The 27,697-nt window shown below is 37.3% G+C and overlaps 1 protein-coding gene across 2 annotated transcripts; it reads right to left on the bottom strand.

Moving 5' to 3' along the window:
• Nucleotides 1-7,448: 7,448 nt before the first annotated feature.
• On the bottom strand, nucleotides 7,449-24,720 carry LOC101856749 (lysosomal thioesterase PPT2-A). Of its 2 annotated transcripts, none has more exons than XM_005103802.3 (10): nucleotides 24,419-24,720; nucleotides 22,502-22,736; nucleotides 20,492-20,645; nucleotides 19,105-19,197; nucleotides 17,682-17,736; nucleotides 16,905-16,957; nucleotides 13,928-14,017; nucleotides 13,695-13,779; nucleotides 12,822-12,876; nucleotides 7,449-8,591 (listed from the first exon to the last, which is right to left on the bottom strand). In XM_005103802.3, the coding sequence occupies exons 2-10, from the start codon at nucleotides 22,655-22,657 to the stop codon at nucleotides 8,448-8,450; spliced, it is 885 nt and encodes a 294-aa protein (XP_005103859.1). In that variant the 5' UTR covers nucleotides 22,658-22,736; nucleotides 24,419-24,720; the 3' UTR covers nucleotides 7,449-8,447. The 2 variants fall into 2 exon arrangements, with proteins under 2 accessions (XP_005103859.1, XP_005103861.1); XM_005103804.3 differs by having other exon boundaries at nucleotides 22,591-22,736.
• Between the last annotated feature and the right edge of the window lie 2,977 nt (nucleotides 24,721-27,697).

The following is a 27,697-nucleotide window of genomic DNA, read 5'->3' as shown; positions in this document are numbered from 1 at the left end:
ACATAGTTTATCTAGATCTGGATTAGAATAGAAAATTATGATCTTTGACATGATACCCAAACTCAAACGTAAGTTAAAAGAAAAAAAATCGGTTTACAAATGTTCCCTTTCTTCCCACTGCCATCTTTCAAACAGGCCCATTAAACCACAGTCAAAACACATTTCTTGCTTTTGAATTTAGGCTGTCAACAATATTGGCAGGATTAGGTCTCTGCTGACTGTAATAATGGTGCACACCCACAAATTGAATAGAGCTCCCTCCGCATACATGCTTTAGAAAAGCAATGTAGTATAGAAATTTGAGCTCCCCCCACCCCCCTCCCTACAAAACAACAACAACAACAACAACAACAACAAAACCAACAAACGAACAAAATAAATCAGAACAAAACACACACACACACACACACACACACACACACACACACATAGGCTACAAACAAACAGCTGCAATTTGATTAATTGCTTACGGTTGGGTACGCAAGTACAGAAATAAATGATTTTTTAAAATATTGTATTTGTCTGCTAACTTACACACGCCCCTGCTCATGTTCAAAGGTTACTTCAGAGTGTTTCATACTCATAAGTGGCTGGAAAGGTAGACATACTACATTCTCACATTCAAATAAATCAACTCCAAGGCTAATACAAATATTCATATATATGAATTTGCCTAAATTCTGAAGTTCTTGGTTTACTTATATCTCCCAGCATGCGGTGCTAAAGGGAAGGTACTCAAGTGGGTTAAGTTAAAGCAATGATTGGTTAAAGTAAGACTTTTTGGCCAGCAAAAAACAACGAGTTCACGATCAGCCGAGGAAGCTGAAGTTACAAGTGGAATCCCGCAAGGACCAGTTCTAAGCCTCCTCTTTTTTGTTTGTTTACATTAACAATCTTCCCACAGGACATTAAAAAAACGGCTAAAATTGTTCGCTGATGACACAAAGCTTTACGTTAGAAGTGACACCGTGAATGGGCCGCAAGATTTTCATGATGACTTGGAAACTCTCCAAGAATGGTCTCTGCGGTGGTTACTTCGTTTCCACCCGTACAAATGTTGTGTCCTAAAAGTCAGCAAAGACAATGATACTGAATACTTTATGGACCAAACAATGGATGGTTGCACCTCAAGACACAAACTGAATATAGCAAAGAGAAAGAAAGACTGAGGAGTTGTGGTCGACGATAAACTAACCTTCAAGGAGCACGTAGCCCAGATAACATCAAAAGCGAATCATATTGTTGGACTTATCAGGCAATCTCTTGACTACCTTTCTGAGGATGTTTGTTTTGCTCTGCAAGAGTTTAATGAGGCCGTTATTAGAGTGAGCACACTGTGTTTGGCAACCTTTTGACTTGGAAGGACTATGTAGTGAAATCGAACAAGTTCAAAGGTGGGCTACCAAAATACTGAGTCACCTCAAAGAAAACACTTATTCTGAAAGACTGAGGTAACTAAAGCTTCCATCCCTAGAACATCGTAGGTTATGTGGTGATATGATCGAAACATATAGCCTATGTGAAGTGTGCTGAAAAAATGAGTTACTTCTCGGATTCAAGTCTTATGGAAGTAGCAACATCATGCTTATAAGTGAAGTTTTACAATTTATAAGTATGAAATAATAAGAGGCATGTTATACATAAAAAATAGAGAATCAATAGAAGATCTACTAATTTGACCTCGGTGTTGATTTTTTGAAAATATCTCCTTCTGTGGACTGCGAGAAGTAACTCATTTTGTCAGCACGCCACACATATAAGTACATCAAAGGCTACTACATCACCGAAAGACCAGCTTTTACAAAGGCTACCACCGCACAACTCCGTGGTAACTCAGAGAAGCTCCAGAAGCAAAGAAGCAGGTAGTATGTGAGGGCAAACTTCTTTGAAAATTGGGTGAATGTTATTTGGAACAATCATCTCGAGTCAGTGGTGTCAGCTCCATCGGTGGACACATTCAAGAGACGTCTGGACGAATACTGGAAGGATCTCCCAACGATCTACAACCCCACTTTCCAAGACTGATTAGTCTAGCCTGCACGCAATGCATCATCATCAAGTGCCAGATCTGCGACAGACATCGGCGATCATGGTTCTCAATTCATTCCTTTGCTCGGATGCTCTTAAAAAAGAGCCTAATCTTTCCCTGTTACACATTTGTTACCCATTGCATTCATAGTCAGTCAATTTACCAGATAGTCGAACAGGCTCTTCTAGAGCCTCAATGTCAAAATAAATAGAATCCAAATATTGAAGTTGTTCAACATTTGTCTCTCAGTAATCTCAGTCTCAGCCTGACTGTCAGGCTATTATACCAAGGTCCCAGCTTCACCTTCAAAATGACTCATAACCACTTACCCCCTCTCCCCCCTCTTTTTTTTCCAGTAAGCAAAACAACCCCCCACCCCCATCATCCCCCAAAAAGCAAACAAAACCTCACATCAAAAATAATAAATTACTTTGAGACCATGCCAGCAATCATACAATGAAAAACAATAATTAAGAAACAAATTTAGGAACATACTGATGGGATACACACACACAAATAAACTCCTAAACTCATCAGTGCACAAATTCATACATACACATGCCAGCACAAACACAAACATACAATAGGCCTACACTTTATTTCATAATTTAAGCAAACTCACATCAACCTGAATAAAATGCACACATGAGACTTTTCATCATTTTATTCTGTTTATTTGCAACCATAACAAGAGAAAAAACAAAATGAATTAAGTTGTTTTCAAAGTATTAGCGTAACACAAAACGCAGTTTTCTGATAATGACCTGTTTAGTCACAGAAGCGAAAATTTCCAATGAGTACTTCGTCCCTCTTTGATGATCTTTTATTATCCCTGAAGGGCATTTCTAAACCTGCATACTTTTTGCAGAGTTTTAAAGGCTCACATCAATGTCATATCTGATAACTGAGTAAACTCAGACATTTGGACCTCCCATGTTTAAGCAATTTACTTTATGCGGTTAAGATTGTAAATATTTAATGAAAGATACAAAACAATATAAAAGCATCGCGCCAAAGATAAGAGGCAAGTCTGTAGGCTATATATACATATATAATTCCCTGACATAATATTGGACATAAAGATACTGAAACAAAAACTGCACTTTTTTGTGAATTTTGTAAAAGTGGGGTAGAATGTACAGGAATGAAAATTTACCCTTGACTCAATTACCTTTAACTTTAACAAATACCCAAGCAAGTACATGCACCTAATGCAAAAATTAAATTTTCTGCTGAAAAAAAAGTAAGTTGGAAAGGCATAATCCTCTGGAAATTCTTTTGCATCAAAAACAAATTACACAGAAATTATACTATGATATAATAAATGTTACTTTTCAGTATGACCAAGAATGAAAAGCATCAAACTAAAATCATTCAGGAATCTTGACTGGCTTTAATGATCATATACTGCTGCATGAATAATAATCCTTGAGAAAACACTTATTTCATTTCACATGTAAAAGAATAGCACTTTTCTTGTCTTTTACAATCAGATATAGGACAATTTGCTGAAAAGCTTCTGATGTTGTTTCAGTAAGGCACAATTATTTCCAAGAGTAAGACTTCAGAGAGTTTCTCTGAGCATGAGCCAGATAAGTACTCCCTGAAATTCTGATACTCTTATACACTTGTAGCTAGGAAGCACTTGTTTCATCCTCCCCAAAGTGCATGTGGAATCCTCAGCTCATATTTCCAACGCATAACTTTCCATTCAGCAGTTAACAAAAAACCCCCCAAATCTTCAACATGTAATACTACAGTGCAGTCAAAAATTTGTGGCGCAACTTATCCTCAAATATCCTTTTAATGGGTGAATCAATGTTCCCTATACTTTGCACAGCAGTTTGTATCAGTCTGTTTTAACTTGATCTTATTTTTCCACAACAATTTAGGCAAGATAAAAAAAGTGTTTCTTCATAAATTTATATAAAATACCGGTACTACACATGTCAGTGATGCAGAAAAATAGAAGTAATCACAGCACTTTTTGCTTCTAGCACACATTTTGAATACGCATATGGCCTACATCACTGCCAACCAATGACACTCTTTAATAGCAAAAGGTGTAACAAAAAATATGTTTTATTGCAAACACTTTTTTGCACTTAAGATTCTCAAAAACATGCATTCAATAAATGTAGTGTCATGATTAGAAACACTAGACAAATTTGCTTTTAAAAGCCATATCATCCCAGCTCATAAGATGTAAACTTATAAAATCTGTAGAAGCCATCCACTGGGATTTTTTAAAATTAGTGTTTATAAAGGAATTTTATAGAATAAAGTTAACAGGTGTTTACAAGAATGTTGATCTGTTACGACAAATTGATACACGTTGTGCAAAAGCTGGAGAGTCAAAGTTCGATAATTGAGGAAATAATCCATGATAAGTTACGTCATAAATTTTTTACCGCACTATAGAAGAGCACATCTTCACTGGGAATAACGTACATTAATTTTGAGCAAACAACCGGTACAATTCTACATGAATGATAATATCATGATGTCCAATATCTAATTATTTAATAATAATAAATGCATCCTCATAAAAATGGATTTCTTTGAATAGATATATATCAAAATAACATCAACCAACAAAGTGAAAGACCTTTTCCAACAGGACATCAATAATTTTTAATGTATAATAATAAAAAACAAACAAAAGCAATATAAAACAGTCAACTTCTTTTTCACAAAACCATTACAATTGGCTTTGAATACAATATATTCCAACTTGAAATCCCATTGCCAACCTTCCCAATTCACTTACTGCTACAGATTTACAGGCCAATGAAATTGTGACAAGTCTTTAGAGATAGTTAGTAATGTGGTTTTGATCAATACTAGAAAAGTTAGATGTTAAAGGACATAAAATGGTGTAAATCAGGACAACATCATAATCACAGGACATTATTTTTGGCAGCAATCCTTCTGGACAACGAGGGTCAACATAAACATACAACTAAGATGTACATATTTAGGGTCTTATGCAACAGGGCATTGAGAAGAGCTTAAACAACTTTGCAGTCAAAATTTGACGTGTAGAAACATAAAAAAAAAACCCAGTGGAATGTTTTATCATCAGCACTCCTTGATTTGAACACACGTTCTGCACAACTTGTACAAATGAGACAGTGTTACTAGACAAGAAAGTTCCAGCTTTCAGGCTATCAGGATGAAAAATCTAAATAAGATTTATTTTGTAAAACCAGACAAAAGTTATATATCAAAAACTAAAAAACCAAAAACTTATATACTCTCTACACAGTGTTTACCAAAAATATTCAAACTAAAGACATGATTTCCTTTCAGAATACAGTTATTAGAAACAAGTAGTCTAGTAGTAGAAAAATGATTGACATAATATTGTCTAAAAAATGAAATCAAATTCTTCTTTCTGTTTCATTTTATTTTTCAGATTATAAAATTATTATGTAAGATTGAGATACATTTAAAGTGAAAAACTGAATTTATATTCAAAAAAATGAAAACCTGAAAGATCCACATTATCAGTTTTATCCAATGCAATGTGCTTCTCTTATCATAATTTATCTTTTCTCTTCCTGCACTGTTCAGAACCACAAAATACTGAACAAGCCTGCTGTTTGAATCTGACAAAGCAATGGGAAAACAAAGACTGTCAGTATGCATAAGATCCTCTAAGACTGACGTGTTTGTATCTGATCTGCGATGTTCCACGCCCGGACTGATGCTGCCCCCCGAAACGCACACACAGTCATACATGTGCAGAACACCCATCCAACCCCGACACACGCTTGCCAACAACACATGTGCTAAAGAAGGCCGCTGATTGGTCGCATGCAATCTGCTAAGCGAATAATGGTTCACGATGCAGGTGCAATTGATGGTTTCCAGGAATAGATCAGTTTCATTGTGGGAGAAAAATGAGTGAAGCCACGTCTGCCGGGGGCTGTTCATCATGTAAGTGACCTCGTTGAATCCGAGCTTGCTGACTGAAGTGCTTGTTGAATCCGGGTTACTTTTATTGATTTTAAAGAAGAAAAAAACCCAAGGGAAATCCATCTCCTCTTGTTGAATCCAAGTTCTCGTTGAATTCCAGCTCGTTGAATCCAAGTTTCACTGTATATAGACTATGTGGGTGCCTGGTCATTCTGAAGTACCAAGGAATAAGACTGCAGACCAGCTATCAAAGACTGGAGCAAGCCTGCCCCAGACAGACACAGCCGCCTTTTTACAGAGGGATCATCCAAGCTAAAAGCAGAGACGAGTGGCTAAACAGATGGGCCAACGCATGGACAAACCCAACCCCAAAGACCCTTAGAATCTTTTATGTAGAGCCGATCAGACATTGATCTTCAGAGCCCGCACAGGACACTTACACACCAACAAGCACATAAACAGAATTAACCCCTTGTGGGAACCCCATTGCAGATACTGTGACTACAACGAGGAGACCGTTGAACATCTTTTCTTTCACAGCCCAAACTTGGCAGTTCTTCGACGCAGGCTCCTACACACACACCTACAGACTCACAAAGCCTGCTTTACTCTGGCATTGACCAGATGACAAGGACATGTGGTTACTTGAGGGAGGCATTGCGCTGCCAAGAGTGAAATGCTCACAGCTAAAGGGATTTGAAAACAACAACATATATAGACTATTGGATGGCGGATGCGGGTTCAAAACCAAAAACAAAGCGAGGTGTGTCATTTGTCTTCCATATATCATGTCAGAGAGAGAGCTGACACGTAGACTTGTAATACTTGTTCAGTCTAGGCGTTTTATACCTGTTTACATCATTACGGCCTGTTCTATTCGAGTTTTGTCTGTGAATAAAACCATCTCTTCATTTCTCTCTCTATTGATTATATATAGTTTGACGTGTAGCCTGAGCTAAGGCGAGTTGTCTTTCTCATACACATCATGCGAGACTGAGTCATCGCATAGAATTGGAGAGCTGGTTCAGTCTTAGTGCTTTCAAGTTCTTTTCATCATTACTGCTTGTTCTATACAGGTTTTGTCAATGGATGAAATTATCTTATCATTTATCTTTTTATAAAGGTAAACGTTTTGCCAACCTGTCTCTTATAATAAGTGAACAACTGTCAGTTAAAGATTGTGACCTGTGAAGTCTTGTGCACTGTAGAATTTTCCTTAGCATGTGGGGTGCATCTATACAGTTAGCAGCCAAGGGGTTAACAAGTAGGTCTTCAAAATTTTATCATGGAGGAGGCTTGAGCCTGGACAAGTAAACACTGCTTCACCATTATGGACTGTGTGTGTGTGTGTGGGGGGGGGGGGGTGTTAGACGTAAAAAGATTTTCAGAACTAAAGGAAACACAAAGGATGTGAACCTTACATATAAAGGGGAAACAAAATTCTAAAAGACTTCATGTCCCTTCAATTTCGTAAAGACCCACATTGCATCCTAAAACATTTTTTTTCACAATGTTGCTAAAAAATGTTAAAGTCTATCAAATTCTACACATACAGACCCTGAAATTCTGCTTGAAGCAAATCAAAATTGCATATAATATTACTAGATCAAAAATATTATCAAAGTATGTAAGACACAAAACAGAATTATTTCAGAACTCATGGTGTATCTACAATAAGATTTCTAATTGTACGTTGTCATGGATCTCAACTTGTCTACCATCATAGATCTCTCATGAAATTTTTCAACAGGTAACATCTAAATTGACATAAATGCATGGGCTTTAACATTTTAAAGCTTACCAGAAAAAAACCCACATAAAGAGAAAAATAAAATGTAAAGGTATTGTGGTCTGCACATTGAGACAAGGCGTATGATTCTCGTATAGGAAAACTTTGGGAAAAAACAACGCAAACATTTCTATCTGTAAGTTGAATAATAAAAACTCATGCTGCTAAATGTAGAATATAATTCTGGGCAACTTTCTTCTTGTTTGAGCACGAAAATAAATCACTTCTAGAGGGGTAAAAAATTAAGTGCACATCTATATGAAAAACAGGGAAACTTTTGTTTTTATCATAAAAAGATTCGAACAGGAGAGAAGAAATGAGGTGCACATCTTGCACTTTGAGTTAACCACCCCCATCGACATTAGAGAGATTTTTTTTAAAAACAGATAAAGAACACAAGTCCATAATTTGCAGCCTAATGTTTTTCCAAAACATGGGATACCAAATTCACAAAAATATAGACATGTGTAAAGATAAATTCTAAATACAAAGGCAGGTAAAATTATAGCAGGTGGTATTCTTCTTCAGAAACTCGGAAAGTTTTGAAAGTAAAGTTGATATTATATTCTCTTTTCTGAATGAGAAGGATTCTTGGTATAAATCTGCAGTGGCAAAAGGAATGGAATCTTTATCATTCGGTAAACCGAGGTGGTTCTAAACCAAACAAAAGGAATGTCTTATTACAATACCTTACCTATGAATTACAACCTATGTAAGCCAAGGCAGAACACAGCATTTAAAGATTTGTAACTCCTTGTGCCATCTGACGTGATGAATGCCAGGAATGGTGTGCAAATGAAGACCTCCCCTCTTTGCTAAAGTCTGCAGGCCAAAGGCATCGTTCAGGTACCACTGAAAAAATATTTTAACAAAAAAACCCAAAAAAACAAGTAATTATCTATGCATTGAAAAAACAAGGTCAAACAGAAAGTTGTGAGCACTGTTTCATTACTGGAAACAAAGGTGTTTGAGCTGTACAAGTCTACAATTTTGTGGGCTTTGGTGATGCTGCATGTGTAAGTTCAGCCAAAACAAACCACGGTACATTTGTTTGAATGAGTATGAGGACAGGACTGGTTTTCTATACTCAGAATTTATTGGGGTCAAGGTTTTAAAAAATTCAGTACATACACACAATTTTTCTATTCACTTAAAAAATTTACATTATGAAGATTATGACATCAGGTCAGTAACTATATTGCAACTCTGAATCTGCGGCTAGCCACTCTCAGAGGCTTGTGATTAGAACCACTTTGCAGATAATCCACAGTCAACAGTCTGGTCACATTACTTGACGATGACGACAACACTATATTAAATACAGTGAGTGTTCCTTTTCCTTCTTTGGTCCCCATGTATGGAACCAACTCTCTATATTAAAGAAGGAGTGCCCCTAATAATCATCATCATCATCATCCAGTGCCAGATCTGCGACAGACATCGGCGATCATGATTTTCCATTCATTCCTTTGCTCAGATGCTCTCAGAAAAGCTACGTTTCCCTGATCTTTCCCTGTTACCCATTTGTTTAGGTTCCCTAAGTATGTTGTTCTGGGCCTACCCCTGCCTCGCTTGCCCTCTATTTTGCCAGTGAGAGCTAGATGTTCAAGACCCTTATGTCTATTCAGGTGTCCCAAAAACTGCATTTGTCGTTTCCTGATTGTTTTTAACATTGAGCGTCCCACGTGGGCTTCATCAAGCACTACCTCATTTGATTTCTTTTCCTTCCACGATACTCTTAGCAGTCTCCTAAGAAACCACATTTCTGTTGCCTCTATTTTATTTTCACTGTCTTTAGTGATTGTCCAGCATTCACAGCCATATAGAAGGGTTGACCAAACATAGCATTTCAGGACTTTCATTTTGGTGTTCATTGATATGTTTCTATTTTTCAGGATTGGGCTCATTTTATTGAAACTAGCCTTAGCCATTGCAGTTCTCCTTTTTATTTCTGCTGAAGATTTGGCATCTTTTCAGCTTTGCTAATGAGATTACAACTAGGATTTGCTGCTGTTTTGGATATTACTGTGTATTCTGTTTTCTTTACATTCAACAATAATCCTTTACGTTCACTTTCTTTTACAACAGTATCTAGAAGCATTTGAAGGTCCTTTTCGGAGCCTGCTATTAAAATCGTGTCATCTGCATACCTGATGTTATTAATATTTTCTCCATTAACTTTGAGGCCTGGGCATTCTTCTATGTTTCTAAGGATTGTTTCACTGTACATGTTAAAGAGGTCTGTTGACATAACACATCCTTGCCTCACTCCTCGCCTAATCTGCTTATATTCCCTGTATTCTCCATTAATTCGTACAGCAGCGTTTTGGTCCCAGTACAAATTTCTGATAATTCTTAGATCTTTTCCATCTATGTCTAGCTTTTCCAGTATTTTAAATAGCTCATCATGTCTAACTTTGTCGAACGCCTTTGAATAATCTATGAAGCATAAATACAGATCTTTCTGTGCTTCAATACATCTTTCCATTAACATTTGTAAGGTGAATATAGCATTTCTGGTGCCCTTGTCAGAAATAAAGCTGAATTGCGTTTTAGATACCTCTGGTCTTACACTTCTTCTCAATCTTCCCATTATTACTCGCAGCAATATTTTTGTCAAATTACTCATAAGGCTAATTGTTCTATGCATATCACACTCAGTGACACCTGGTGTTTTAGGTAAAGCTATAAAAACTGACTTCATCATATCTTCTGGGATCTCACCGCTGTCATAAAAAGCATTTAGGAGCTTTGTTGTTATTTCAGTGCCTAGTTCTTCTAGCGCGACAATCACTTCAACTGGAATATTATCTGGCCCTGTGGCTTTTCCTTGTTTCATTTTCCTAATGGCAGCTTGTACTTCTGCTTTCAGTATTGGAGGTCCATTTATTTCATTCTTTATTACCGGGTTTTCCTCCTCTATTATCTTTGAAAAGTTCTTCTATGTATTCTGACCATCTGTTTAAGACATCCCCGTTGTCCATTAAAATATCCCCTCCCTTTGATCTTATGCATCCTGTATTTGAGCATCCTTTTATCCCACTTACTTCTTTGATTTTTGAATGCATGTATTTGCTGTCTTTGTTTTGGTTCTTCTCTATTTGTTGACACTGATCGTTTATCCATGTTTCTTTTGCTTCGTTGCATTTTTTCTTTATTTCCCTGTTTAAGATGTTGTACTTTTCTACATTTGATTTTGCCTTTCTTCTCTCTTCCATTAGGTTTAATATGTCCTGGGTCATCCATTTTTTATTTGCTTTTTTAGCTTTCGGGGGGATATTTTCTTCCACAGCTTCCATTATTGAGTCTTTCATTTTCCTCCATAGTTCTTCCGATTTAGTAATGTTTTCCAAAGCTTGAAATTTATTTCTTACATCTATGGAGAAGCGTTCTTTCATTTCTTGATTTGTCTTTAAAAGACCTATGTCAAATTTATGTTCATACTTTGACTTTTTGAGTTTCTTTAGTCGTATCCGGATTTTATACATGACTGGTACATGATCACTATCACAGTCTGCTCCAGGCATTGATTTAGATGATTTTATTGTGTTTCTAAAACATTTCTGAAAAAGTATGAAGTCTATTTGATTTCTACTTCTATAGTCAGGACCCTTCCAAGTGTATCTTCTTCTTGAGTGATTTTCATACCAGGTGTTTGATATCATAAAATTATTTTCTCTGCACCATTCTACCAGTCGTTCCCCGCGTTCATTCTCTCTACCCAGTCCCCATGGCCCAATAATCACATTTTCAAAATACAGCTGAAGCATTACTTATTCACAAGAGCATACTTGATATAACGATGAACTTTTACTTATTTTGATACATGCATGAGTATGCCTTACAGAGAGAGAGAGAGAGAGAGGGGGGGGGAGAGGGAGAGGGAGAGGGAGAGGGAGAGAGAGAGAGAGAGAGAGAGAGAGAGAGAGAGAGAGAGAGAGAGAGAGAGAGAGAGAGAGAGAGAGAGAGAGAGAGAGAGAGAGAGAGAGAGAGTTTTATTGTGACCATGTGCATTCTACATTTTTTTCAGTGCATTTAGTGCATGCATTGCCAGGCTCACTGCCAGACTAATTTTCTCATAGAAATTTTTTATACATGACAAATACACATACATTCATCATATTATGTTTTACATACACACATGTACATTCATTGTTTGTTTTTTTGGTTGCTTTTTTTGTTTTTGTAAAAAGTTTTACAACGCTCGCAACTGCATAAGGTAATATAAGTGCGCGGGACACACCTAATATTTTCAGTTGGTAGGAAATTTTGAATTTTGCCCGGGTGGCGGCCGAAGCCTACTCTTATCGATTTTAGACCACCATGGGATCTTTAACGTGCGCAACTTGCACACAGGCCCTCCGACATTTTTCGCCCTTGTCCGAGAAGGCTAGGTGTAGATCTTTCCAACCAGAAGATCAGGGGTGTGGCAGAAAGACAGCAGTAAAGAGCAGCCAAGGAGTAGCAGTAGAAAGGCTGCAGAAAGAGTCAGGAGCCCAGAGGAGGGGGCAAAGGAGGTGAGGGGGTGGGGGCAGAAAGTGGAAATGAAAGCAGACGACAGAACATTGCAAGAGAGCAGGAAAGGAGGTGAAAGGAAAAATTTTAGAGAAGAAAATTTGTCAGTCACTATCCGGATTCGAACCCGGGACCTTTGAATGAGAGGCCAACACTTTAACCTCTAGGCCACGAGAGCCCCCTATTCATTTTTTAAAATGTGATATTTTTATGATTGTAACGCGCACTGAGCATTTTTTAGAAAATGGAAATGCGCAGTATAAATGCTATCTATTATTTTTATTAGTAATATTTGGTAACAACTGAAAATAAGTTTCTCTTACCGGGAGTTCTTTTATTAGACGAGGAACTATCAAAATAGGTTCAATTGATTTCATTCAATGACCAATTTAGTGATGTGAGGAGACGCATCCGACATAGTAGGAAAAACCTCTCTGATGATAAAGAGTTAAAGGGGATTTTAAAGTACATCTTTCAGCTACTTAAACTTCATTGGGACTAGATCCTTGTAACCAACAGTGGAACTAAGATTTACCTACATATTGCGGAATGTGTAACAAAACTCACTTCTTGCTTTTCCATGGGCAGCACTTTCTCTGAGGCATTGTACATACCAAACTGACTGTGAGAACAAAAAACACAAAAGGAAATGAAGAATGAAATATAGTCTAGCATGCACATAGCCAACATGCACACAGCAAACAGATTTTCCTGCATGGAATTTTTCATTACACACCATGTATATTCATTGTATTCATAACAAGTACATAGCAAAATTCGTACAAAAAGAAAAGATTTCCGCTTCCCGCCGATTTTGCTAAGTGTGTGTGCAACTGTATGTGACAAAAAGGAAAGCAGAATCTTTTAAAATCCCCCACAGCTTAATCATGCAAATAGTAAGGATAAAACTGAAGAGATATGTTGAGCTGATCTGTGCTAGAGCAAAAGGTAACAAGCACTTTTCTTATTCCCTCTAGATGCAAGTTCAACTCTCCCGACAAAATTCTTTTTCCCTTCAGTTGCTCACTTATGAATTCACTTATCAAATATTCATTCAATTTACCACTCATTCATTCACAATATCACTGCAGAACCCAGCTTAACTTTTTAACCCCAGAATTATTGTCTACATTTTCAATGGAATTTTTTCAAGATCTTGTGAAACACATAATGAGGTATACATGCAAAATATTCATAAAAGAGCTAAAACTGTGTCAACGTGAAAGAGGAAGTAGTTCATACATTTATCTATCACTTCCAAGTAAAAAATAATCTATTAGGATTCATAAGAGATAACATTAGCAGTAATGCTTCATGTACTCTACGATCTCAGGGGACGCTGGGACAGTCCACTTGGGGACCATACGAGTTTCACTGGACGCTCCCATCGTCCCCCCGGGGTTATAGAGAGTTAAGACCCTCACACCTAGAGGCACATACCTAGACTGCCATGGTGTAATGACTCCATCATCAGGTCCACCAACCATCACAATGTTTTTCAGTCTCAGGAAGTTTTCTTTGAACTCTGTAACAGACAAACACACTCATCTTGAGAACGGGTTTTAAACTTTTAGAAATCTCTGAAAAAGGTAGATTCATAGAAAAGCTTAAACATATTTTTTTTTTTATAAGGCTTAGAAATTGACTTTGGCAACACTGCACAAGAATCTTACCATGACTCTTTGGGTTGAAAGTGTCAGACTGGTTGTTCAAAGTTGCCAGGTAAGTTGAAAATTTCTGGAACAATTTTTGCTCATGAGGATCTGCAGAGGTTAAAGAGTACAAGTTGAAATTTTTGGGAATTCATTACAATAATGAAAACATAAAGATACAGGCAACAAATAGCACAATTGCTAAAAACAAGAACAGCTAAGAACATATATCACAGAATGTAGGCCTACTATTCAAATACTGGTACTGGTATAATATAGGCCTACAGTCAAACCTGTCCACGACCAAACTGTAAGAGAGCCAGAATAAAATTAAGTTTTAGACATTTTTTGTCTTTCACAGGGAAATTTAGGGCGGAGGGTGTGTGTGTGTAAGGGGGGGGGAGGTCCCAAAGAGCCAGCCAGCTAATGTTGGGATCAAGGGTTGCCTGTCCAGTCCACAAGCAGTAGTGAAAACTTCCCACCTCACAAGTGCTGTCATAACTTCTCTGATAATGCCATGTATCAGTACTATTTATCCATTGCTATCAGTTCGTGCATCTCATTGGACTACTGTTTGACCAATAAAAAATAAACAAACTTTTTCTTTGTTTTCACACTTAGCCCCCACCTATTTATGTCATAAGTGCAATCAACAATGCCACTTCTCCCATGCATAATTATAATAAAGATTCCAGGAACTTTTTTCTGGGCTAGCTGTACAATCAAGGTGGCAGGAAGTGATCAAATCAATTTTTTACATCTCGTTACCCTGGAAAGTATTGTGCTGGAGCGCCACTGAAGTACTTTCACAAGCAATGGTGAAATGTCATGCCCACGCCATCCTGACCAACTATTATCAATGCCTCCCCTCCCCCCCCTGGCAGGGTACATGCCACATACAAGCTCCTTTGGGCTTTCCTTCCAATTCTAAGAGAGCTTCATCTTTCTCATGTCCCTTTATTCCACACATCTCCTCCATGTTTCCCGTGGCCTACCCTTGCCTTATGCTCCCTGTGGGTTCCACTGCAGTGACTGTCTTGCGATGTTTGTACTGGACTTTCTGACCAACTAAGTCCCTCAAAAATCACATGCCTTGCGGCCTGGCATTATGGTTCAAACCGATGGCACCAAACTTGGGAGTTTAATTTCAAATCAAGGCTACGCAAGCAAACCCATTTCCATTTTACATAGACCATAACCCTCAAAAAGGGAGGAGTTTCTCTTTCTGTTTCTGTGTTGAGTAGGTTTAACTCCTAGACAGGTGTATCACAGAGGAATTTATCAAGCACACAGCGGGGAGATTCCGTTTTGACAAATTCCCAGTATTGGACAGGTTCGACTGTATACAGAATAAAGGACCAACAGTACAGATGTCCATCACAGTGTGTATATTCTATGTTCAATTATACATTCTCTTACATGCTGAATGTGTGAATGGGCACAGAAGAACAAAATGAAAGCACAAGAGATTTGGCAGCTGTATATGACATGAAGATATGTGAGTATGACATATTACTCACATTCCAAAAATGAAATTTGACCAAGAAAAAAAAAAGTAATATAAATGTTCTTTTATTTTAATTTTGGTCTAGCTAAAACTATTAAACATTTTCAATATTATAGGGCTATGAAACACTGTGAGGGGAATGATTTTTTTAAAGTCTATTGGGTTAAAGTAGAAATCATGTGCTGGTTTATTTGACATGGGATTTAGAAATTCGTATCTAACAGAATTTTCAGAGAGATATTCTCTTAACTCAATACACCCAATACAACTTATACATACAAAACTAATAAGTGTCCAAATTCTCAAACACATTATCAAGGTGATATATATGTAACATAAAAGAAACTTCCACTATAGATATCCAAATGTTATAGCTCGTTCACCTTTGTCTGACCACCGTTAAAACGGGATAAAAACAAAGCGTTCTGTTCTTTCTGGGTCTTTGAATGCTGGTCTAAAAGTCAAGCGACCAACAGAATCTAAAAGCCCATTTTATAAAAGTCACTGCAAACTAAGGTTCCGACACGTTTTCTTTGATGTATGCCTAAAGCGGGTCAAAAACATAATAGAGGACTTACAGCATGCACCAAAAACATTGAAAAAGTGACATATTTTCTTCAACATCACTCTTCAACGTTCACCTAAGAAACAGGATTCAAGAGACGGGGTGAGTATTTTTTTAGACTCACGTGGAGCACATGGAGACGTCTAGACAGCCGGGAGATGAAATCTACAAGCTTACACTGAAATGTGGAGGCAGGGGGGTGTCGCTGTCTCAAAATGAGTGATTTGTAGGCAAGGCAACTGTAAGTCATTTAATTTAGTGATCCTGTGTATGCATCCAAAGAGTGGTGCTTAATATAGGGCCCAAAGAGAAAAACTTTTTATTACATGGTGAAGATTTTTTTTAAAAATAGTTTTGTTTGGTCGCTGGCCTGCAGAAGAGCCATGCAAAGTTTCGTGGGCACATGAGCTCAATGAGCTAGAATTTTTTAAATGCGGTCAGATGAAAGTGAACAAGCTATAGACATAAAAAGTTAATGTTAAAGACAAAGGAATGAGCAACTGAGGAATATCAAGTATTTTATCCATACCCAAAGCCGCCTCAGACCTCGAAAACAATTTCTATAAACTTCATATAGAATGTTCTTGAGACTTTATATTATAAGCGGGTAGGATTGTCTCTCATTGCAGAATAACAACTGAAGTCATCATGATATAATACTGAGAGTCATGATATAATACTGTGAGTCATGATATAATACTGTGAGTCATTAAGTGCTTACTCAACACTGATGACACCGATCTGTAAACAGAAGACACTACGAGTTTAGAAAAAAAATATCAGCTCAAATTTTTTTTAAAAAGCACTTGCTAGCGATTATCACCTTCCTTAAAAATGAAGGGCAGTAAGAATTGTAAAAAAAATGTGAAAATAATGAAAGCATCAAATAACAAAAAGAACTAAGTTTGCCAGAGGTATGCACTCACCCTTCCAGTATCCACCAACAGAAAAGACCTGTCCAACTTCAGTGTAGAACAGCCTAAAAAGTTGCAACAAGAAATTCCCATAACAATACATAACCACTTGCACACTGGTACAGCATACAACCACTGACCAGAAGCATCTTTTCCTCAGTGTGGCCACTGGGATAGCCTTCAGGTCACATTTGTCAGAACAAAAGAGATGAAGGGTGTTGTATAATACCCCCCCCCCCCAAAAAAAAATATTTTAAAAATTCAATAAAAAACTAACAATAGAAGAAAAAAAGCTAAAAGTTCAAAGCTGCATTCAATGTTTTGAATGAGCGAAATTTTAGTTCTGACAAGGTCTGTTTTGTTCGACCTGTGAAAGTCAAAAGGGATTGAACTTAATGTATTCATTGATCCAGTAACACAGGTGACGCTATGCCTGGGTCATGCCAATGTGACAGAGTAATCTCTCCTCCAGATCACCTGAATGTAAACTAGGCTAGACTTAGACTTTGTACACCACAAAACTTTTTAACGGAAGAACAAAGAGTGTCTGGCTAGAATATAAACATGAAAAGCTTTACTTCTATTGCTCTAATTTTTAATACTATTTTGTACCACAATTGTCCTTCATTACAATTCCCCATATTGAATCAGACTTCAAAAACAAAAATAAGATTGTGTTAAAAGAGGGAAAAGGAAACACTGGCATGTAAACAAAGAGGCAATGTGTAGATACAGTTTATAATAATTGTTCTCAGGGTAAGGGCCTACAAAAGTAAATGTCAGACTTACTTGTAAATGTTTTCTTTGACGTAGTAAGGAAAGAAAAACTTCAAATAATCCGTGTCTGAGGAGAGATAAGTTGTCAAAGAAGTTGAAGACCACTCTCATGAAGTATATTTAAATTAGAAAATTAATTGTATGCCTTGGGTATCACAAACAAAAGCAATACCACTACTATCAAAGGACCTGTCAAAATTTGATGCAGGAGTCACAGCAGGATGGGAGTGAGAGCAAAGAGAATGGACTTCAGATGTTTCCTAGCACAAGACTGGATAATTACTACACGTTAAGACAAATCTAATTGGTAGTGAGATCAACAGCTCTTTCACTCTGAGTTAGTTTACAGAGAGATAAGATTATTCTTACTTGACTTTGGATTGTGCTACAGTGGAACTGGGATTCAACTGACTCAGATTCAAAGAAAACTCGGATTTAACAAAATGGATTGGGTTCCCCGTTTTTTTTATTTATAAAAATTAATAAAAATAAATCGGATTCAACAAACACATAAATGAGCATGCTTGGATTCAACGAAATCGCTTGCAGTATCAACCAGCCCTGCTGACGTGGATTCGCTTATTTTCCTACCATAATGAGCCATATCTATTCCTGAAAACCATTCATTTTAACTGCATCGTGAACCATTATTGGCTTAGTATATTGTTTGTCTTAGGTGACCAACCAGCAGCCTTCTTTCATACCAAAACACACGTTGTTAGCTCGCACACATGTCTTAGCAAGGGTCAAGGTCAGAAAGACGACCACCACACATGACTGTGAGTTTGTCTGTGCAAAGGCGGTCTAGGTGTGGAACATCAGTAAAGATACAAGTGCATCATTTTTTTTTCCGCCAACTGATCAACGTTACAATGATAAGATAATCTTGACATAGATGTACGTAATGAATTGCGCCCTGGACTGAGGAATCAAACATTGCCATATGGTAGGCTTTACACAGCAACATAACTTGTTCGGCAAATACAACGTTATAGATGATAGATGACATAGGCGAGCATTTTAAGTGTGTGCTTGGCAGAGTTCAGTGTATTTTTCAAGAAATGTCCAGCATTTCTATGGTATGGTGGTACAGCATCAAAGAAACGAAAATGCCTCTAATTTGAAACCAAACTACTTTTTCTTGAGAAAGTCAAATGCATTATGATTATCTATACATTACTTGTTCTCCACAAAAACCTCATGTTTGCTGTATCGAACACTCGGATTCAACGAAATTGAAGGTCAGACCCTATATATATTAAACTCTAGAACACTTGAATCTTAGGCAGCCACTGCTGGATAAGAAAACAAGGCACAGCACAATTTTTCAAAAACAATTTCACTGTTATATTGGGTCAATACTGCCTCGACATAAAATTAATAACAAAAAGGTGAAAATGGATCTATTACTCCATTTATTTAAAAACCATCTTACCTCCAAACTGGCCAGCAAGTGGAGAACTGAGACTGATGAAAGTCTCCACATTGTGTGGTATTGTAGCCAGGAGACCTCTGCAAATGAGACCACCTATGTACAAAATATACATAGGGTTGAGATGTAATTTACTGGTTACAGAAAATAAGGTCTGTTATTAGGGGTGCCATTATTTTTCATGTCATGTTTTACCTTTTGCTCTACTTGAGTTCAACGCTGTTATTTCTACACAGAAATGTATTAATTCAAAGCACATACTTCAGCTCCTTGTTCAATTACAGAATTGGGAGGGGGGCATTCTAAGACAAGAAGAGACAAATCTGTTCTTTATATAAAGGGTCTTATGCTTTTTAAATAATTCAATCAAACAGAAAAGGAAGAGAAACACACATCTTTGCCCTCCCTTTTTCCTTCTCTTCTTTCCATCCATTGAAGCTTAATTTCTTTTCTCTCCATCTTGACATTGCTCTAGTGTACAAACAGATTCATTGACAGATCAGTACCATACAACAGACATACAGAATACCTTAATCATCCTTCCACTTAATAATGTGAAGGCCCCCGTTTGATAAATCTAAAATCAACCCTGCCAAACAGGCGGTCACCATTAATTAAATTTGTTCTTTTTATTCAAAAAAGCACTTTTCCCAATCTCTAAAGTCAATATTCATATTCAAGAAGGGAAAATACAAATAAAAAGGAAAATATGCATAACTTGCAAGTGTATACTGTCTTGAAAGTCCTTTCTCCAAAACTTCTAAAGTGAAATCAAAGAGGGGTGTTGCATTCTAATTCTACACAGCAGAAAGCTGTTGGTTTGAAAGGTACTTGGTTAGGAAGAAACAAAACTTAAAATTATGTTCATTGAGAGAAAGGTAACTACCATGGTACTTTTGTAACATTGCAACTCAATCTGGTTTTGGAAATAAACCACATCCTTGACGGTGGCTGTGATTAAAAGTGGACAGAGTTCCTTGATTGTCTAAATGATTTAAGTGTGCACTTTTTTAACTCCTTATCTCCGGCAAGCAGCTACCATCAGCTTGCAGTCAGAACCGCTGTGCCGGTGAGATGTTGGCAGCGGTTCAGGCACATTCGTTAACAATGACTTTGACGTTATATATTGGTTTTCGGAAATGCTGAAAACAATTATTTCTGCCGGGAGTTCTTTAATGAGATGAAGAAGTATCAAAATAGGTTCATTTGTTTTGATTTAATGACCAATTTAGTGATGCATACACCACTTTTAGGTTTTGTACCGAGAGAGGGCCCCAGAATAGAGGGACCCCCCCAAAAAAAGATAAAAGGTTAATGTAACTCAAGTATAAAAGATTGAAACGTAGATATACACCAAAAACATTTCTACTGACAAATCAGCAGCACTTACCTTGAGAAAAACAGACCAAAACAGTCCCACTTGATGAATTGGTCAAGATCGGTGAGACCAGTTTTGAGATCTTGTCCACCTGATCCCACATGGTTGTCAAACTTTCCAGGTGGTTAAAGGCATCGATTTGTGTGACAGGAGTGCCAGGATAAGCCTAAAGGAACAGTCAGTACAGCAGAGCCCCAGTTAAACGAATGGGAAGAGGATTAGTACATCATAAATCCAGATCATCACTTTCTTATATTATGTCATCACAAAAGCACTAACAATTGACACGTGATGGAAAAATATTTTTTTGATGAAAAATCCCCATACAATTATAAAGGTTCCTGAATGGAGAGTTACAAAAGCGAAAATTAAGACTCCATGACGCAGCGTATCCCACAGGACCATGTCAGCACATGTTTTGAGAATATAGAGTAAAGCACTGATGTATTTTCAAGGAGTGTGAATAGATATCATAAATCCCTGCTCACTTTTTGTCTTTTCATTTGCAAAATGGGCCTACCTTGTTGAAGATAATTTTAACATTTAATATTTTAAGAAATGAACACAACATCATGGCTACCTCATACAACAGTCCTCACATTTCAGGACTTGCATGGTTTGTCATTTTCATTACAAAAGAAAACAGTTCAATTCAAAAGTTTGATCACCATAAGGCAAAAGCATTAAAGCTCATAACTATTTAATAAGCTATGTTTCAAGCTTAAGATGCTCTTTCAGCATACTTTCTCTTTCAGAAAGGGAGCACACTGAGTGGGTATGGTTCTTCAAATAGATGGAAAAGGTAAAATCATATTTCAAGGGAATATTTTTTTCAGTCAATGAATGTGTGTAGGAACATGCCAACCATTTGTATCAACATATGCCCTGCTCCTGTATTTTGAGAGGAGAACATGAATCCTTTCCTCTTTCTTTATTTTCTCTGCTGCCATCACTTTCTCTCAGGAGGTGGACAGATAAGATGTATGCAGCATCATGAAAAGATATAATATGAACAACACTGCAGAAAGTTTATTGTCTGTCATCTGTAGTGATGAAACAGTGATTACTATAGCTTGTTCACTTTTGTCAGTCCACTTTAGAAAAATTCTAGGTCATTAATATACCCATGTGTCCATAAAACTTTGCATTGACAGCTACCAAACAAAAATTTTGGAAAAAAAAAATTAACCAATTAATAACAGAGTTTTTTCTATTTGGGCCATATAAAAACCACTCTTAGGGTGCATAGATAGGCTGACTACCATAAATGATTTACGGTAACCTAGCCTACAAACTACAAATTGCTCATTTTGACACAGCAACACCATCCACATTTCAGTGTTAGCTTGAAGATTTCATCCCACAACGGTCAAAATGTTTCCATGTGAATGTTGAAAAGTACTCACTCGCCTGTTGGACCATGTTTCACAGGCATTCGTAGAAGTTGTGTTGAGGAAAATAGATAAACTTTTTAATGTTTTGGGTGTATGCTGTAAATCCCCTATAATCTTTTGACCCACTTTAGGCTAACATCAAAGAAAACGAGTCTGAACCTTATTTTGCAGTTACCTTTATGAATGCAATGGGCTTTTAGACCCACATGCAAAGATCTGAGAAGATTAAACAGAACGATCTGAGTTTAGCTTGTTTTACCGTGGTTAGACGAAAGTGACCAAGCTATACTGTTCCAATATTTTTATCTTTCTCAAATTTTTGCACAGTGAATAAGCTTTAAATAACAATGTTTTAACCCCTTGATCCTGGGGTGCCCTACACTGATCCCTCATGAGTGAGTAGACCCACGCACCAAAATTTCTGACAGAAAACTTTTAGATTTTTGCAATTTTACACTGAAGAGCACATATCATGTACAGAACAGTACATGCAAAATGATGGTGAGCACATTATGAGCTTGAAAACTGGAAAACAATTTTTTTTTAAATTAAGGAGTTATAGATATTGGAGAAACCCATCGTGTCTGCATTATCAAACTTTTCACGTTCTTTAAGAATATAAACTCACTTGCTTTACAAGAGTAGCAAAATAGTCAAACTCATCTGGTCCTGCTAAAATGCCATGCATTAACACCACATGCTTGTACCCAGCAACACCTTTGTTTATAGCAGCCAGGATGAAGAAAAACGAGAGTATCACATGCAGCTTCCAGCCAAAAGCCATGATAGCAATCGAAGCAAAGTGGATCAGTCAGTCATCAGCTTTCTTGAAGAGCAAGTCTCACAACAACAAAGGGTCTGCTCTGAAGAAAAAAAACAAAATTATTATTATGAGTTGGAATTATTCATGAATAACTAGTTTGATCAAAGTGCAGGGACTTGGAAAATCAGAAAAGGTGTCAATCATTCAATCATAAGGCTGAGAGCAATTTATTTTATTTTTACTTCCAATTCATCTGATGTTGATAGTAAATATAATGTTTCATGTCTCCATCGACTCAGTTAAGAAATTTTTCAAGCTGGCTGCTTTGATCATGTCCTATCTGTCAGGGCCGACTCAGATTGGGATGACATTGGAAAGACATACTTTTGATAAAACAGACTAGTCCACTTGTGGGATCAAATTTGAGTATTTTACATGCAGCCGTGTGAGTGTAATTGTTACATCACAGAAGCCTGTTTAATGTTTATTCCCTGAAATAGGGGGAAAAAATAACAACCCAGCTAGAGGAAAAGTATTATATTCAATTTCATCTTTTCTCTTCTTAAAAGTAATATATAACATACCCTGCTGGGTAATGTTGAAACTAAACATTTGTGTCATGACACAGAATCAGGTGCTCTTCAGTTCTTTGGCATACATACACAGAATTATTGGCATCATCTTAGAGCTTGCTCATTTATCTTGCTCTTATGAAAAAATATCCATCTCTCTAGAATAGAAATTGACTGTATTGCAATTGAAGGAGGTGGGGTTCGCTTGTTCAGATATAAAATTAATTAGAAAATGGCCACCAAAGTGGTGAATACCGGTACTCAAGTTAGAATGTCCTAAGAAACTGCAAATTAACTTTTTTTTGTGTTTGTGATCAATGTTTTTCAGCAAAATTCACAGAGAAATTCAAAGTTCTTAAAATTGAATAGAAACATAAAAGATGTTGAGCCAATTCTTTTTTCTTTCTTAAACTGATAACAGTTTCCCCATCAAGCTGAAAATGTTGGTTTCTCTAATTTCATTATTTTGACAAGCGCCTGACTTCACCATGATGACTGAAGAAAAAGTCAAACAGTCCAACACAGATGACTCAAACACTTCAGGGATTGACAAAAAAGTGTTCAACACATATCCGTAATTTGCGTAAATTAGAATCCAATACAAAAATTTATGAGATTATCAGTCAGGGAATTGCAAATTATATATAATATGAGCTGTACCTGATTTTTTTTTAAATCTGTGCTCGACTCCATTACCATGACGATAAAAAACCAAAGATTACCTTCCCAATGTCAGCTGACCACAGCAATAAAATTATATGGAAAATAAACCACTTGCAGTGCCTTTTATTTATAATTAGTCTAGATCTAGATTTATTTCATTATTCATGTTATGAGATAAATAATTTTTATTTTTATTTAAAAAATTAGGTCATGATGAATACCTTTAGAAATGATACACCTCTGCTATATTTTTATAGAATCTTATGTATCTGAGCAGTCAATTCAACAATGTGTCACGATAGTAAACAACTTTGAAAACATTATCTATGAGTTGTGAACAGGAGGCATGTGCGCTAAAACGTGCAAGTTCAAGAAAATGTTGTTTGTTTTCAAACAGTTTTAAAAGATTAACGGCATCTTACGTGTGTACAGAAAATTTTCTACATAGAAGAATCTAGGCGTGAATCTACATCTAGATTCTAGATCTAGATCTAGATCTAGATCTAGATCTAGAATAATTAGGTCTGGTCTCTGGTATTGAACCTACCTCACCAATTAAAATATTTTAAAATGGTCTTCAGGTCATGCAGGTGGAACGAGAGGCTTAGATATCTAGATCTAGATCTAGATTAAGTGTAGAATTCTATGCTACCACCAGCTGATTGGTGATTAGGTCAGAGCATAGAGTTATCTCGGGTCAGAGTCAGATCACTACAGATTACAGATCTACAGAAAGTGTGTAGGCCTACTGTGTGTAGCAGAGAGGGTGTGTAGCCCACAGTCTCGCACCGCTAGCAACTAGGCCTCAGGCCTTCTTCAAAGATTGATCAACATTAGGCCTAAGGCGGGCCTAGGACTACTATTGTTAGGCCTAGCGAATAATGCGTCACTGCTGCCCCTCCCCCTCCCTCCCCCAATCCCCAAAACTAATCAGCAATCGGACCCTGACCCAACTGAACGGGCAGCTCGAATTTTTGTGTTCTATTATTACAGGCCTCCCCTATTCAACAAGAGGAATTTTTAGATTCAGATCAGATTCATGGTGTGCACATTTTCATTTCATTTAAGTGTAGAATTCTGTGGCTGGTAGCTGACAATCTTTTGTACCTACCAAGAAACGAAAATCGCAGTGGCTACGTTCACGGCGACGTGAACGTAGTCTGCAGGCTAGGTTCACGGCGCCCTGAATGTAGTTGGCAGGCTTCGTTCACGGCTCCCTGAATGCATTTTGCAGGCGCTGTTGAGGCTACGTTCACGGCACTCAAGCTTCGTTTAGGCGGAGCGTCCACTGCCGGTTTAAGGCATGAAGCGGGGGAAATTTTGAAATTGCTTACAAATGTGGTAGCATCATTGGGTAGCATCAATATAAAAAGAGTGGAGAATTAAGTCATGAAGTAAAATTTTGAAAATTCTTTTGTATTGCTATGGTAACGCCTGCCATATTGGAATGTCATATATAGAAAATGCACACATTTTTAAAAAATCTATCATAAGGTTATAAGTGATTTTAAATGTTACAATAAGTTGTTTTGCAGCCTTCCGTGGCTGTTTTAGAGGATGGACTTGGCATTTTTGATGTAGGAGGAAAAACTTTTCCAGAATCGAGGTCCTAAATATGGGAATATTTTTACCTAAAAAATCTCAGATCCAAACAACGGATTAAATTTATTATGAAATCATGTATTCAAGTTTTTTTTTTTTTTACGACACTACTTATTACACTAGAATAATGTTTCATCAATCAACATACCGAAAATTATGACGATATCTTAACAACTTTTCGCATTATATATTTTTGTGTCCCCCCCCCCCCCCCCCTGAAAGAGCCCAATTTGAGCGAAAACTCCTAAAAGTTTGGACGTGCAAAACTTACTGTAAACGTAATCCGTTATACAGTGGCGTCCAAAAGAAACTTGAAAATGTAATCACCCAGTCATCGTGTTAAAGCCTTGCATTACCCACGCATGCAGCATACCAATTTAATGCTAAATAAATTCTTCATCATCCGACACATTAATATTTAATCTATTTTCAGAGACGCCCGAGATATTGTCACTCAAAATTGACCTTTAAAAAATAAGGCTTGGCAAAATTGTGCGAAATAAAAGAAACATAAAATTGTCTTTGCGCATTTATTGAAGAGTATCAATATTGATCGAATGGTGGTATATTGAATGCCCAATGAATGGAGAATTGTGTCTTTGCAATAAGCAATATTTTGTTACGATATTTTGTCACGATAGTTTCAAACAAAACGGAAAACAGAGCAATCACAGATACCACACAAAACTTCGACTCAACACTAATTGTGTTCATTGTTATTTTACTTAGAAACCATTGGCTTTGTGTTGTGCACGAAACCTTTGGGCATCAATTCAATTTAGTTTTGGACATATTTATCAGTCATTTCATTTCAAATGTCACAGAGAGTTGCAAACAAAGGGTCTGAATTGGGGGCAAAGTCGTTTTTCTTCAGCCGCTGTTTCATGGGACTTCACATACCTGTAGGATTCATATCAAGGCTGTTTGCTGCTAACTATTCGAACGTTGACTTGATTTGGTTTTTTAAGAATTCTGTAATGGCATTGACCCTATGAGAAAATGCCGTGTTTCGCATGGGGATGACTAGCTCTACTTGAATAACACCTTGAAGAAAAAAAAGGGTAAGAGATGGCGTTCCAGCACTTGCGCGATGGAGTCCACTAAACCAAGGCATCCGGTGATTCTCACGAGAGCAGCTTTGTTCATTCCACCCCAGGCCACCCAAAACCATGACAGTTTCGTAGCCTCTGTTCCTCACTGACAAATGTTCAAAATCTTACAGGGTCTGTGTGCAAAAGAGGTTTCGAGCTCGGTAAGAAACCAACAGCTCCTGAACAAAAACAAAATTAAAACTAATGAACACAAGTAACTGTTACGTCCAGGTTTTGTGAGGCATTTGTAACTGCTCTGTTTTTCAATCTTCATTAGTTTTCTGTTCAGCTCTTCGTTGTTGGTGTTTTGGAAGCTCTGAAGGGCATTGAACATAGAATCTACGAGTCTCGTAGTTGCAAGAAATTAAAAAAAAGATAACCGTGCTATCAACTTTCCTTATCTCTTTACTGTATAAAAATGCATACATGATATGAAATACGCTTGCAAATAGTTTGAATGAAAGAATGAATACAGTGGAAACCATATATAACAGGCCCGGTAATAACAGGGATCCGGTAATAACAGGGTTTTTTTTAATCCCCGTTTTTTCCTACTCTTTGTCTATATTAAAAGTTACCGGCAATAACAGGGCCTCATTGGAGACCAACCGGTTATAGCAGGGACAAAGGCTCGTTGACAATGTGTAAAAAATATGAGGAGAGAGAGAGAGAGAGAGAGAGAGAGAGAGAGAGAGAGAGAGAGAGAGAGAGAGAGAGAGAGGAGAGGAGAGGAGAGAGAGAGAGAGAGAGAGAGAGAGAGAGAGAGAGAGAGAGAGAGAGAGAGAGAGAGAGAGAGTAACGCAGTGATGGAGCAAGCCCACGCAAGCCATGTCACTGCAAGCACACGCAGCGTGTGAAGTGAGAGAGGGCTGCGGTGTGCTGCAGACCTCGATCTAGCCCGAAACCTAGCAACACGCAACACGCGACACGCACGACTAATGTCACATGTGTCACCAACGATGTCAAGCGCAAGAGAAAATGCCTTTTAATTGACAAATAATACGAAATAACCCAGGCTGTTGACAAAAAGCAAGCTCCTCTGGCAGAGATCTGTCGTCAGTTCGAAATTCCACACAAGGGTCGATTCACACCATTACCATTATCAAGGATAGAGAGAAGGTAGTGGCAGCATA

The sequence above is a fragment of the Aplysia californica genome, unplaced genomic scaffold (genome assembly GCF_000002075.1).
Source record: "Aplysia californica isolate F4 #8 unplaced genomic scaffold, AplCal3.0 scaffold00390, whole genome shotgun sequence".
Taxonomy (NCBI): Eukaryota; Metazoa; Mollusca; class Gastropoda; order Aplysiida; family Aplysiidae; genus Aplysia; species Aplysia californica.
This window is presented reverse-complemented; position numbering and strand designations above follow the sequence as displayed.

Bases quoted from the DNA above. Each gene is read 5' to 3' on its own strand.
- LOC101856749 (XM_005103802.3), bottom strand. From the start codon at position 22,657: ATGGCTTTTGGCTGGAAGCTGCATGTGATACTCTCGTTTTTCTTCATC. The intron at 19,198-20,491 runs GTAAGTGCTGCT...TTTTGTACATAG, and splicing joins TTTGGTCTGTTTTTCTCAAG to GTGGTCTCATTTGCAGAGGT. The intron at 17,737-19,104 runs GTAAGATGGTTT...ATCTCTCCTCAG, and splicing joins ACTTGCTGGCCAGTTTGGAG to ACACGGATTATTTGAAGTTT.